Source organism: Capricornis sumatraensis, chromosome 20, assembly GCF_032405125.1.
Source record: "Capricornis sumatraensis isolate serow.1 chromosome 20, serow.2, whole genome shotgun sequence".
Taxonomy (NCBI): domain Eukaryota; kingdom Metazoa; phylum Chordata; class Mammalia; order Artiodactyla; family Bovidae; genus Capricornis; species Capricornis sumatraensis.
In genome coordinates this window covers 56,528,599-56,543,280 of record NC_091088.1, presented here as the reverse complement: position 1 = coordinate 56,543,280, position 14,682 = coordinate 56,528,599, and the positions used below count along the sequence as shown (strand labels likewise).

The 14,682-nt window shown below is 53.3% G+C and overlaps 1 protein-coding gene across 1 annotated transcript in view; it reads right to left on the bottom strand.

The window, feature by feature from the left end:
• Positions 1-336: 336 nt before the first annotated feature.
• The window catches only part of GRIK5 (glutamate ionotropic receptor kainate type subunit 5), a 58,721-nt gene continuing 44,375 nt past the window's right edge, over positions 337-14,682 (bottom strand). Inside the window, exons 15-19 of the mRNA XM_068993223.1 lie at positions 9,470-9,635; positions 8,702-8,927; positions 6,034-6,162; positions 5,810-5,931; positions 337-753 (exon numbers count right to left, since the gene is read on the bottom strand). Coding sequence (XP_068849324.1) covers positions 337-753; positions 5,810-5,931; positions 6,034-6,162; positions 8,702-8,927; positions 9,470-9,635 — 1,060 coding nt within the window. The remainder of the gene's footprint in view (positions 754-5,809; positions 5,932-6,033; positions 6,163-8,701; positions 8,928-9,469; positions 9,636-14,682) is intronic.

Genomic DNA, 14,682 nt, shown 5'->3' with positions numbered 1-14,682 from the left:
CTGAGAAGTCCCAGGAAAGGGTTCTCCCCGCGGACTGCTTTCGCTTCCGGGAACGACCCCTGCAGTCCCGGCCCCCGGAGTCCTCGGTCCCTGCGCTCCTCTTTGTCCGCAGTCGGGGGCGGAGTGCCGGCGTCCGCGGCTCCCCCCGCCGAGTCCACTAGGGGGCGCAGGCGGGCTCTGGAGCCGAGCCTCGGACTTCACCGGGAACCGAAGGCAAAATCGCGGCGTCCGGCGCGCGGCGGGCGCAAGTCCCGTCCCTCGCCCACTGGGGAAGCGAGGGCGACCGGGGCCTGGGGCGGGCCCGGCCCCTGCGTCAGTCCGGGCGCCCGCCCGTGGTCACTCGTGCTCGGCCAGCTCGCGGGGGCCGGCGGGGCGGGGCCGGGGCGGGCTGGTGGCTTCGGCGGGGGCGCCCAGGCCCCGCGGGGGCGCGCCGGCCCCGGACGCCCGCAGCGCCTGGATGCGCCGGCACTCCTGGCAGACGCGCACGTGGGTGCAGGGCGTGGGGGCAGGGGGCCGGGCCCCGCCTGGCGGCCCCGGATCGTCCAGGAGGCGCTGGGGGCCCCCGTGCGCGCTGCCCGCATCCGCGCCAGCGGAGTAGAGCTTGCCGTTGCTAAGGCGCATCTCGCGGACGGCGCGCAGCGACAGCAGGGCCCGGCTGGGGCCGCCGGGCCGCCGGCGCCGGCGGGAACGCGACGTCTTGCGGCAGGACACGGCGTGGCGCAGCTCCTGCAGCATCTCCTGGCACACCGACACCTGGGGGCGGCGCGGGGCGGCGGTCACGGTCTGCGCCCTCCCTGCCGCGCGCCTCCTCCCTCTCTGCCCCGGGTCCTCCAGGCCACACTCTTCACATCCTCCTGCTCTCTCCGCCCTACCGCTGTGTTCACCTCTCTTCCTCTTTCCCACCTGCGCTCTCGTCCTCTCCCTTCCATCCTCTCCTCACTTCCTGGTCTCTTCCCTCGCAGGTCCCTTCTCTCCGCGTGCTCTTCCTTCTCGCCTCTCAACTCCTGTCTGTCCTCCACTTCTCTCTCCCGTCTTCCTCATTCTCTGGATTTGTTCTTAAATCGGCCCTTCACCTCCGAGCCATGCTCCTCTCTTCCTACTATCCCGCCTCTTGTCTTTTCACTCGAAAGTTTCTAACTGCTTCTAGTCCTTCCGTCCTACTTGTTCTCCATCCTCTGTCACTGATTCCTGTGCTCAGTACTGACCGCCTACTGGTGGCTCAGATGGTAAAGAATCTGCCTGCATAGCAGGAGACACAGGTTTGATCCCTGCGTGGGGAAGATCCCCTGGAGAAGGCAATGGCTACTTACTCCAGTACTCTTGCCTCGAAAATCCCACAGACAGAGGAACCTGGAGAGCTACAGCCCATGGGGTTGCAAAGAGTCGGACACAACTGAGTGACTAACACTTTCGCAACATACTGGCAGACCACCTACAGTGTCCCAGGCACTGTCTGGGAGCATTAGGGCCACATCGAGAACAGGTGGAAGCCCCTGCCCTCCTGGAGGTTTTATTCCAGCATGCAGAGACAAAACCTAAAGACATAGTATGTTCGATGGTGATGAGTGCTTTGGAGAAAAATTAAATTCGGAAAAGAGATAGGGGTGTGTGGGGGGAGCAAGGTTGAATGTTGAGATGAGACCTTAGGGGAGACTTGTTGAGAAGAGGACCTGCAAGTAGACAAAGGCAGGGCAGGATGCGCTGCAGGAGACCCGGTAGGAGGGAGGGCAGACAGTTCAGCTGGATACAGGTGCGGAGCTGCTGAAGAACCCAGAGCAGGTCAGGGTGGTTGGGGTGGGTGGGCAAGGGGGTATGGGAGGAGATGAGGTCAGAGGAGCAATGCGGGCTGGCTTGTTTAAGGCCCAGAGTCCACGGTAAGCATTTGGCTTTTACTCTGAGTCAGATGAGCCAACTCACTGGAAAAGACCCTGATGCTGGGAAAGACTGAAGGCAGGAGAAGCGGACGACAGAGGACAAGATGGTTGGATGGCATCACTGACTCAACGGACATGAGTTTGAACAAGCTCCAGGAGATGGTGAAGGACAGGCAAGCCTGGCGTGGTGCAGTCCATGGGGTCCCAAAGAGTTGGACAGGACTGAGCGCCTGAACAACTGAGGCAGAAGAGTTTTAGATATAGGACTGCTGTGCTTCAGATCACTCTGAAGCTGTGCTGAGAAGACTGTAGGGAGGCCAAGGGCAAGAGCAGGGAGCCCCGTAGGAAACCACTCTGATCACCAGGCAAGAGATGGCAGTGCCTGATGGCGTGGTGGTGGCGGCCAAGGAGGTGAGAAGAGTTTGAGTTCTGGGTGTGTTTCAAAGGTGGAGCCCACAGTTTTTGCTGAGATCAGGTAGAGGGTGGGAGGAAGAGGGAGGGGTGAAGGGTGACTCCACATATTTTGGCCCTAGCAACTGGAATGACAGTGTTGCCTGATGGGTGGGCAGAGCTCCGTGTTGGCCACATGACGTCACGCACCGCCTGGTGGACATCCACGTGGAGGTGCAGAGTACAGGGAGCTGAGTTTACAAACCGTGGGTTCAGGGAGAGGTCCCTGGAAGGGATACACACCTGGGGGTTATGGTAGTCAGCCTCCAAGGTCCTGCCCCCAGGGGGTTCACGCCCTTGTGTAATCCCCTTTGCCTGTGTAGGAGAGTCACTGTGTGATCCACAGAATAAGGCTAGGTCTGCTGACATTTCGGCTCTCTCTTGGATCCCTTGCTCTGGGACAAGTCGGCTGCCATGGCCTGAGGACACTCAAGCAGCCCTATGGAGAAGTCTCTGAGTGAGGAACTGAGGCCTCCTGCCCACTGCCATGTGAATGAGTGTATTTTTATTCTATCTCAGGATGTTTTGACATCTTAAACATCTTGCTAGCCAGGGAGAGACCACCCTCCCAGAGCTAGCCGATTCTTAGGGACAGCGAAGGGTCGGGAACCTGCCTTTCATACGAAAACCCAACCAGTTCTGAATCTATACTCCCCCTTTATCTGACTCACACACCAAACCCTAAAACAACCCAGGGCAGGTACCAGCCAAGTAGAGACGACCCCTCTAGCCCATAGCCTGCTAACAGCGTTCACATCAGTTCAGTTCAGTTGCTCAGTCGTGTCCAACTCTTTGCGACCCCATGAATCGCAGCATGCCAGGCCTCCCTGTCCATCACCATCTCCCGGAGTTCACTCAGACTCACACCCATCGAGTCAGTGATGCCATCCAGCCTTCTCATCCTCTGTCGTCCCTTTCTCCTCCTGCCCCCAATCCCTCCCAGCATCAAAGTCTTTTCCAATGAATTAACTCTTCCCATGAAGTGGCCAAAGTACTGGAGTTTCAGCTTTAGCATCATTCCTTCCAAAGAAATCCCAGGGCTGATCTCCTTTAGAATGGACTGGTTGGATCTCCTTGCAGTCCAAGGGACTCTCAAAGAGTCTTCTCCAACACCACAGTTCAAAAGCATCAATTCTTCGGCGCTCAGCTTTCTTCACAGTCCAACTCTCACATCCATACGTGACTACTGGGAAAACCATAGCCTTGACTAGATGGACCTTAGTCAGCAAAGTAATGTTTCTGCCTTTGAATATGCTATCTAGGTTGGTCATAACTTTTCTTCCAAGGAATAAGCGTCTTTTAATTTCATGGCTGCAGTCACCATCTGCAGTGATTTTGGAGCCCCAAAAAATAAAGTCTGACACTGTTTCTACTGTTTCCCCATCTATTTCCCATGAAGTGATGGCGTTCACATGGCCGAGTACTAAGCCATTTCCCCACTTGCCTTGCCTTTCCCAATAAAGCCTCTGCCCTAGGTTTCTCTCTCCCTTCTGCTTCCTCACCAAAGCTGGTGCTTTCCTTGTGGCCCTAGTGGCGTTGGTGATGGGGGGAGCATGGGCTTCTGTTAGGTGATATAAGTACTAAATTCTTCTTTCCCTGGCACTGGCGTCTCCGTGTCATCACCCAGTCACTCATAAATTAAAACCCCAAGTGCACTCTGAGACAGGGAGCCATCCTAGAAGTAGATCCTCTAGCCGCAGTGGGGCCTCTGCGCATGTGTGCTAAGTTGCTCCAGTCGTGTCCGACTCTGTGCGACCCTATGGACTGTGGCCGCCAGGCTCCTCTATTCATGGGATTCTCCAGGCAAGAATACTGGAGTGGGTTGCCATGCCCCCTCCTCCAGGGGATCTTCCTGACCCAGGAATCGAACCCACATCTCTTACATATCCTGGATTGGCAGGCAGGTTCTTTACCACTAGCGCCACCTGGGAAGCCCCCAGACAACAGCAACTCCCCATGACATCATGCACGTGACCTTAGCAGAGACACTGAGCTGCCAGGACCACCCAGCTAAGCTGCTCCCAGATTCCTGACGTATGGAAACTATGAACTGGGATCAGTTTGTTGTTGGAAGTTGCTAAAACGGGGGATAGCTTGTTACGTGGCAAAAGATGAATAATGCAGGAGTCATCAGCATACAGTCTTGCAAACCATTTGGCTAGAAGAGATCACCGAGGGAGGGAGGAAGAGAAGAGAAGTCCTAGGCCCGAGCCCTAGGGCCTCCCAACGAGAATGTCAGAGAGCTAGGAGGAAGATGACACGGGAGCAGGGACCAGAGAGGGCTGAGGAGATGGTGACCGGCCGCGGGGGAGCCCTGGGCTACCTCACCGGGATGAGGCCGGAGACTCAGGCACTGGATTTCAGATGTGAAGGTCGTGGATGGCGAGACTGGCTTCAGCAGAGGGGCAGGGACAGAAGGTGGATGGGAGTGTGTCCAAGAATGGATGGAAGGACAGAAACTGGAAACACCCTGTCAAGGCTGCCACAGAAGGGGAGGAATGGGCTGGTGACCGGGAGGGGAATCTGGGTCGAGAGACAGGATTCCTTGAAGATGGGAGAAACGATAGTGAATCTGTCTGCCACCGGCTTCATCCAATAGAGAGGAAAGCTGATGGTGCCGGAGGGAAGGAAGGCTGAGGAATGTCCTTGGGAAGGCGAGAGGGTACCGGGCACAGGTGGAGTGTCAGCGAGGAGGAGCGTGGATGCTCATTTGGAATAACTAACGGGGCGAGTGGAGAAGGCAGGCGGGTGGCGGGATGTGGAGGTGAGGGCTGGCAGGCTCTGGGACTCCTCTGCTTTTCTCAGGCGAGCAGAAGCAAGGTCAAGGGCTCACAGCAGGAGGAGGAGGAGGGGCTGGAGGCTGGCAGAGGGAAGGTGGGAATTGCGGAGGAGGAGCGAGGGGGCGGGCCGCAGGGTTAGGGTGGAGTGTGGGTGGGCAGCCGGGCGGCACAGGGCGTGAGAGCCGCCAGCACGCCTGCCCCCTTGCTGCCGCATACAGCTGCATTCTCCTTGCCCCATTGTCTCTCCTGCTGTTTCTTCCTTATCCACCACCTCGTCCTCTCCCCGAGCCTTCCCTCGGTGCCCCTCCTCACTCCTTCCCCGCATCCTCACGGCTGCCTGCACCCTCTTCCTGCTCTATCCTTCCTCACGTCCGTGGACCCTCTCTCTCCTTCCTCTGCCCTCACCTCTTTTTTTAAAATTTGGCTGCCCTGCAGCTTGTGGGATCTTAGTCCCTCGACCAGGGATTGAACCAGGACCCCCTGCCTTGAGACCGCCAAGTCCTAACCACTGGACCACCAGCGAAGTCCCTGCTCTCACCTCTTTCTGGAGCTCTGGGACCCCTGGAGGATCGTCTTTCCCTTCCCTGGCTCCCACCCCTTCCCCCGCATTCCTCCAGGAATGGCCCCCAATACCACAGTCGTCACGAGCCCCCGCCACCGCCGGGGTCCCACTTCTCCCCTCACGCCCTTCATCAGCCTACTTACCTCTTCCGACTCTGCCGACCTCCGCGTGGACCATATGAACTCCATGACTGCCACGAAGACAGCGATGATGAGGCCACAGATGAGCACGACAAAAATGCCCCCGATGTTCTCCATGCCCAAGCCTGGGGTGGAGGGGGAGAGCCAGGGGTCGGGCCTTGCGGGCGGGGGAGGAGCGGGCCAGTGAGGGGCCTCCGGGAAGGGCAGGGCACGCGGGGGCAGCTGACCTTTGGCTCGGTGGTCCTCCTCCTTGGGGCAGCGGCCCCCCTCCCACCACTTGCGCTTCAGGATCTCCAGCCGATTGTTCTCCTGAAGCTGAAGGATGGCCAGCGTGATCTCATCCCGGAACGGGGAGCCTGGACCAGGCACACGGCAGGGGCAGGTCATCGGGACCCTGGAGCCCTGGCCCCCAAGGCCCAGCTCCTCTCCTCCCGGTTCTGCCGTGTGCCCAGCATCTTTCCTGTCCACCCTCTATCCGACTACTGCTCGCCAGCTCCCCTTAACCACCCCTGGGCCAAGCCCCCAACGGGTCACATTTGTCACCATTTCCCCCTCCTTGGACAGCAAGGAGATCAAACCAGTCAATCCTAAAGGAAATCAACCCTGAATAGTCATTGGAAAAACTGATGCTGAAGCTGAAGCTCCAATACCCTGGCCACCTGATGCAAAGAGCTGACTCATTGTAAGACCCTGATGCTGGGAAAGACTGAAGGTGGGAGGAGAAGGGGGTTCAGAGGATGAGATGGTTGGATGGCATCATCATCTCGATGGACATGAGTTTGAGCAGACTCCGGGAGATAGTGAAGGACAGTGAAGCCTGGCATGCTGCAGTCCATGGGATTGCAAAGAGTCAGACACAACTGAGCGACTGAACACCACCACTCCCTTCCTTGTGGGCCCCTCCCTCACTCCTCACTGAAGCTCTTCTCAGCACAGCAGCCAGAGAGACAATTTCAGAAACACAGTCACAGATCACACCTCTCTGGTGCTTAAAGCTCTCCAATGACTTCTGTTTGCAGCTAGAAAAAAACTGTTCACAGGTTCAGCAAGATCCTGCAGTCACTGGGCCTGCCACCCAGGCCTCCCTTAGGACCTCGGCTTCTGCCTCGAGTGTTCGTTCCCTTACTTCACTCACGGTGCGGCTCACATGGTGCCTCAGAAAGGTCTTTGCTAACTCTATTTAAAACGCCAGTGACTTCCCCACCAGTCCCCGTGGTTAGGGCTCTGCTTTCACTATGGGGGGCCTGGGTTCAATCCCTGGTTGGTGAACTAAGATACGGCAAACTATGTGGTGCAGCCAGATTAAAAAAAGATAACAAGCACCCCACTCCCTGTCCATCTCTTCTGCTCATTTACTTCAGAGCAGTTGTGACCACATGATGTCACCTTACAAGGCTATATGTTATCTGTCTGTCTGCCGTCTTCACCCCAGTAGACAGCTGAGGTGGGGGCTGAGCAGCTAGCTCCCTGCTGTGGCCTGAGTACCCAGCACAGTCCTGGCACACAGTAGGGCATCAGACCTGCCACATGAATGAGTCCCCAGCCACACCTCTCCTCTGCCAGACCTGGACCACCTCTCTCCTATCTGCCCTCAGATCCTTCCCTTAAACTATCCTTGGGTCCCACCCACATCCTACCCTGTACTAATTATGGTAATTCTTTTTTAAATAATATTTTTTTCGTGGAACACTTTTAAGGTCTTTATCGAATCTGTTACAATATTGCTTCTGTTTTATGTTTCGGTTTTTTGACTGCAAGGCATCTTAGCTTCCTGACAAGGGATCTAACCTGCGCCCCCTGCATTGGAAGGTGAAGTCCCACTGTGATGATTCTTGAGCATCTTCCAGGTGCCAGAAACTAGGGCCAGTGTGGTGATGGGTATTTAGCAGACACCTACTGTGTGCTAGACCCTTGGTCTACAGAAATGTATTCAGGTCTCACAGTGATCCCATGAGGCACATACTGTGGCTGTTCAGTTGCTAAATTGTGTCCGACCCTTTGCGACCCCAGGGACTGTAACCGCCAGGCTCCCCCGTCCAAGGGGTTTTCCCGGCAAGAATACTGGAGTGGGTTGCCATTCCTTCTCCAGGGCATCTTCCCCACTCAGGGGCTGAACCCGCATCACCTGCGTTGGCAGGCGGATTCTTTACCGCTGAGCCACCAGGGAAGCCCGAGGTAGGTATTACCACCCTCGTTATCTGAAGGAGGCAGATGACATTGTCGCCTGAGTCAGGGAGGAAGCTGGGATTGTAATCCAGGTTGGTATGACTCCGGATCCTGTCTCTCAGAGGACCAGGTGCCACAGTTTCCCTGATGACAGCACTGACTCTACTGCAAAGCTGCTAAAATTTGGGCTCGTTTGTTATGCAGTCACAGGTAAGTGGTGCAGCAATCATCAGAACAGAGGTAGGTTTAAAAGCCAAAACTGGGTGACAAAAGTGGTGGTGAGTTTCCAGCACCAGCCCTGGAAAAACACGCCCAGGTCTCCCTGGCAGATCCATCCATCATTCTTCCTCCCTCCCTTCCACTCATCCAACAACATCCACTGTCATTTCCTGAGCACCTGCACTGAGCCAGGCTGTGGGTTTGGTGCACAGAATGTGAAGTCAGCAAAACCATGCCCTCCCCCTGGAGGGGCCCTGGGGCCAATGGGAGAAGGTGGCGAGCCTCACAGGGTTCTCCCAGCCACCCTGCAGGGCTGGAGTGGATGGCTCCTAGGCCTGTTTATCCGGGTGGAGGGTGCAGAGGCTCAGGAAGGTGGCGACACCTGCCCAAGGCCACACAGGCAGGAGGCCACACACAGCACACCCAGCCTGCTCAGGGAGGGTCTGGCCCACCGCGTGGCCTGCTCACACGGCTTGGTTCCGGCTGCCCGGGGCCCCAGGGCTGCCATACCCAGCGGCATGCCGATGCCGTAGCCCTTGGTGTCGAGGAGGCCCCCGATCTGGGTGAGGTTGCAGTTGAGGCGCCGGTGGTACTCGTTCATGGTGGACTCAAGCAGGAAGGCGTAGCGGGAGTTGAGGACGCGGGCGATGCCCTCCTCTGTGCTCTTGACAAACACGCTGGGCTGCTTCGACTGCATGTAGTTCCACATCCGCTGGTACGTCTGGTACCGTGAATTCTGGGCAAGGGGAGCGTGGGGAGGGGAGCACGGGTGAGGGTCTTTCCACTCCTGCCTTTCCCCATGCCCTCTGCCCTCCAGGAGGTCTCCCTCAAGCCGAGAGAGTGAGGAGACCAGAGGAAGGCAGAGCCAAGGACAGACAGAGACAAGACAGACAGACAGACAGACTGCTCAAGGCCAGGTCCAAACCATCCCCACACCCACCAGCCCAGCGAGGAACCCGAGGACTGAAGGCTTGGGGAGGAGGGGGCATGACCTGTTTTCCAACCCTTTTTCTCTCTCCCACCCTTGGGTCTTGGCACAGCTTAATGCCCAGCCGTCTTCCCAGTGTTCCCAGGGTATATCCAGAGAAGCAGAGGCTCCACCCCCATTATCTCTCCAGGGCCCAGCCTGTTCCAGGGAGACCTCCATCCAGGCCAAACAGGACAGCTTTCTTCCTCCAGGCCCCGTGGGGACCTTCTCAGGAATGCCCTGCCCTACCCTAAGCTGCTGTGCATGGCGGTGACCACGACCCCAAGCCAGGGTGGCGCCGGGGGCCCCACCTGAAAGAAGGTCATGGTGGAGCCAGCGTGGATGGTGCCGTACTCGATGTTGGTCTGGTCTGCCAGGTCGTCGGCCGACTCCACGGGCACCTCCATGCGCTGCACGGTGAGGAAGGCGGCCAGGTTGGCCGTGTAGGAGGAGATGATGATCAAGGTGAAGGCCCACCTGAGGGGTGGGAGGGGTGAGCTACGGGCTGGAGCCACCCCTGCCACTTTGCCCGTGTGGCCATGAACCCCCTTGGTGGTGCCCCCCCCCACCCCAGTGACCCCAGCATCTAGAAGGCTAGAAGGCTGACTGCTGATGGGATCACAGAATCCCATGGACAGAAGAGCCTGGTGGGCCACAGCCCATGGCATCACAGAGTTGGGAGGGGCTGGGATCATAGGATCTAGAGTCCAGATCCCTGGGTTTACATTTTTTAAAAGATTTTTTTTTATTTATTTGGCCGCGCCAGGTCTTAGTTGAGCATATGGGATCTAGTTCCCTGAGCAGGGACTGAACAAGGGTCCCCTCCATTGGGAGCACAGAGTTGAAGCCATTGGACCACCAGGGAAGTCCCTTCCCTGGGTTTAAGTATTACTTCCAGAGACTTCCTGGTAGCTCAGACAGTAAAGACTCCATCTGCAATGCAGAAGACCCGGATTTGATCCTAGGGTTGGGAAGATCCCCTGGAGGAGGGCATGGCAACCCACTCCAGTATTCTTTGCTGGAGAATCCCATGGACAGAGTAGCCTGGTGCCCTACAGTCCATGGTGTCACAAAGAGTTGGACACAACTGAGCAACTTAACCCTTTCTTTCCAGAGACTTCCACTGTCAGAAACACAAGAGAATAAGATGGTCTGGAAATACCCTCTCACTGTGAACTATTAATAGAAAACTGGACAGGGTATAGGAAATGACCTTAGACAAAGGACAACAGGCATTACAGGCCCAGGATCCCTGAGGAAAGAGAAATAATGAAGTAAGACTTGCTTGCCATTACCCAGCTGGACTTAATTTATAGACGGCTGTGCCAGAAAGGAAAACCCAGAGTCTGGCAAACTCACTGAGCTGTAGAGATGGAGATCAGAGATCAAGAAGGTCAAGAGATGGCTGGCATTCATGAGACAGAATGCCCAAGAGGAAGAAGCAGAATGCCCAGTTCTAGTAATCTGCATAGCTTCTCTTTTGAATCTTTGGCTGAATGTCAGTCTGTGTATGCACTGGATAAAACTCCAAGGGGTCAGATAAGAACGTTCAAAGGGAGAACAATTTCCAGGGCTCATACAGGGATGGGAATCTTTTGAGCTTCTAACCAGAGAAGAGAGATTTCTTTGAATGCATAAGACATTCAAAGAGATAAAGGATAACACATTAGAATCAGAGTTAAGTTAGCCCAAGAATATGTTATGCTAGACCTACCCTGCTGCTGCTAAGTCACTTCAGTCATGTCTGACTCTATCTGACCCCATAGATGGCAGCCCACCAAGCTCCCCGTCCCTGGGATTCTCCAGGCAAGAACACTGGAGTGGCTTGCCATTTCCTTCTCCAATGCATGAAAGTGAAAAGTGAAAGTGAAGTCACTCAGTCGTGTCCGACTCTTAGCGATCCCATGGACTGCAGCCCACCAGGCTCCTCCATCCATGGGATTTTGCAGGCAAGAGTACTGGAGTGGGGTGCCATTGCCTTCTCTGAGACCTACTCTAAAAGAACTTAAAAATAGGCCTGGAAAGACTCAAGAGAATCCACAAGTAACTGTCTTGCAGGGAAAAAAACAACAACAACAAACCCAAAGATTCTTTAATACATGCAACAAAGTAAACAACATAAAATCCACAATGTCTTGTAATCCAATTAAAAAAAAAAATACCAGATAAACAACATGCAGGAAACGGACTTACAACTAGGAAAAAAAGTTGCTCAACGGAAGTGGAACAAGAATTGGCAGAGATGATGGAATTAGCAGCAAGGACATTAAGCAGCGAAGACATTCAGAATGATCAAGGATGTAAAGAAAAACATGAACACGTTGCAGACAGAAATGGAAGAAAGGACTAGAAAGTTCTATATGAAATATACAAGATCTAAAAGGAAATTTTTACTGGAAGGATCTACACAGATTAGACACTGCACAGAAAAGAAAACAGATTTTGAAGACAGCAAAATCTATTCAAAAGAAACACACATACACAAAAAATGAAACACAAGGAGGGAAAAAATGACCGACAATGAGCACAGAGCTGTAGTGGCCTGAGGAATACGACCAAGTGGTCTTACATCCACGACTGGAGTCCCAGAGACAGAAGACAGTAAGGGGGCAGCAGAAAAAATAGTGGAAAAAGCAATGTTCAAAACTTTTCAAATTTAGTGAAAATTGTAAACTTGCAGATCCAAGAATCTCAATAAACCCAAGACAACATACATACACACGTTATTAGTTATTTCTTGTTTTAGAAATAGCTAGTAACATTTTACACCAAGTTTATAAAGTCTGAATTTTTTCTGAATGAATGCAACTAATTTTTATAAGTAAATGCTGGGTTTTCTGAGCTTTCCAGGTGGCTCAGTGGTGAAGAATCCACCTGCAATGCAGGAGACATGGAGACTCAGGTTTGATCCCTGGGTCAGGAAGATCCCCTAGAAAAGGAAATGGCAACCCACTCTAGTATTCCTGCCTGGGAAATCCCACAGACAGGGAAGTCTGGTGGGCTACAGTCCATGGGGATGAAAAAATACACGAGTTAGCAATTAAACAACATCATACAAATACCAATAATTATACTGCAGGTAAATGGTCTCAGCCTGGGGTTGGCAAACTATGGCCCACAGGCAAGATCTGACTTACTGTTTTTGTGCAGCCCACAGGCTAAGAATGGCTTTCACATTTTAAAATGCTTAAGAAGAAACTGAAGGAAGAGTAACAGCTCATGACACGCGACACATAAAATTCAAATTTCACTGTCAGTGTCCATAAAGTTTTATTGGGGGAATTCCCTGGTGATCCAGCGGTTAGGACTCTGAGCTTCCAATGTGGGGGGATGGGGCGTGGGATGGATCCCTGGTTGGGGAACTAAGATCCCACGTGCCCCACTGTGCAGCCAAAAAAAAAGTTTAATTGGAACACAACCACACTCATTCAATCAAGGCTGCTTCTGTACCATAATCAGGGTTAAGTAGATGCAACAGATACCATATGACCAGCAAAGCCTGAAATATTTATAATTTGGCCCAATACTCAAAAAAGAAGTTTGCCAATCCAAGGCCTAAGTACATGCTGTCTATAAGAAAACCACTTTAAATGTAACAGTGTAGGTAAGCTGACAATGAAAGGATAGGGAAAAGACATACTATGAAACACTGCACTAAAAAGTTGGGGACAGGCCTGGTTGGTCCAGTGGCTAAGACTCCGTGATACAGTGATTGAACAGGGGTTCCTGGTTCAATCCCTGGTCAGGGAAATAGATCCCACACATTGCAACTAAGATGCAGTGCAGACAAATAAATAAATACTTTTTTAAAAAAAGCTGGGATGGCTATATGAATATCAAAAAAGGTAACCCCCAAACAAGGAATTTATCAGGAATAAAGAGGAAGTGAAAGTGAAAGTCACTTAGTCATGTCCGACTCTGAGACCCCACGGACTATGTAGTCCATGGAATTCTCTAGGCCAGAATACTGTAGTAGGTAGCCTTTCCCTTCTCCAGGGTATCTTCCCAACCCAGAGACTGAACCCAGGTCTCCTGCATTGCAGGTGGGTTCTTTACCAGCTAAGCCACAAGGGAAACCCAAGAATACTGGAGTGGGTAGCCTATCCCTTCTCCAGCGGATCTTCCCAACCCAGGAACCGAACCAGGGTCTCCTGAATTGCAGGCGGATTCTTTACCAACTGAGGTACATAATAGCAAAGGGGTCAATTCATCAAAAAGACACAACAGTCCCAAACATTGATGCACCTAATTACACGGCTTCACAATTCATAAAGCAAAACCTGATAGAACTGAAAAGAGAAACATGAGATTTCTCCACAATTACAAGTGGTGATCTCAACACTCTTTTCTCAGTAATTGACAGAATCAGTAGACAGAAAGTCAGTAACCATATGAAGACAAGAGTGGCCTACTGGTCCTAGTTGCCATTTACAAAACATTGCACCCACCAACAGCAAAACACACATTCTATGCATGTGCGTGTAGAACATTTACCAGGATAGACTCTACGCTGAGTCATAAAACAAGTCTCAATAAATGACAAAGGATTAAAATCCTACAGAGAATATTCACTGACCACAGTGGAAATAAAGTAGAAATCGAGGTCCCTGGAAAATCCCCAAATCCTGGCTCCATCACTGATGAGCTGTGAGACCATGGATTCACCCATGAGGTTAAGTATAATCGTAGGCCCCCATAGGAATTCCCTCACAGGCCAGTGGTTAGGACTCCATGCTTCCAATGTCAAGTGGGTGGGTTCAATCCCTGGTGGAGGAACTAAGATCCCATACGCCTCAGAGTGTGGCCAAAATAACAGTATTTATAATAATAGTAATAATGATGATAATAATTGTAGGTCGCTCCTCACAGGGCTGTTCTAAGAGTGCGTTACAACACAGACCAAGTGCCATGCACGTGTGTGCTTCTGTGGTCCTGTGACTCAGGACAGACTTGGGAAAAGAAGTACCCACTGGCCTGGCTCTAGACCCAAAGGCAGTCACCTGCCTTGGCCTGGCCCTCTCTCCTCCCACCAAGCAGATGAGAGGGGCTAGGCTCCCTGCCGAAGTACAGACACAGATCTGCGGGGCCTGAAGACAGGAAAGATGCTGAGAGGTCCTTCCAGAGCACCCCCTCCTCCAGTGGATAATGAAGAAAAGAGCAGCTGTCCTCTGCTGAGCACGCATGCACACTCCTGTGCTGGGTGCTGGGATGCGGGTGGAGTGTAGGATAAATGGATGAATAATACGCCTTTTCCAAAAGCAACCCAAACTCAACTCATACAAAGATCCAGGGTCCGCCATAATCTCTCTGGAAGCCAAGTCTCTTCAAACCTATGGATCAATGCTGTCATTCATTCAAGACAAAACTATTCAGTGCCTGTTACACCCCAGGCACCCCGAAACCCCAGGGACACCATGGCAGACGGGCGGTGGCGATGGCGGGGGTGATGGGGCCATTCACCAAGACAGAACCTGGGGACCAATTTGGGAGTAAGGATGTGAGCTCCATTTTGGGCAAGCGGAGT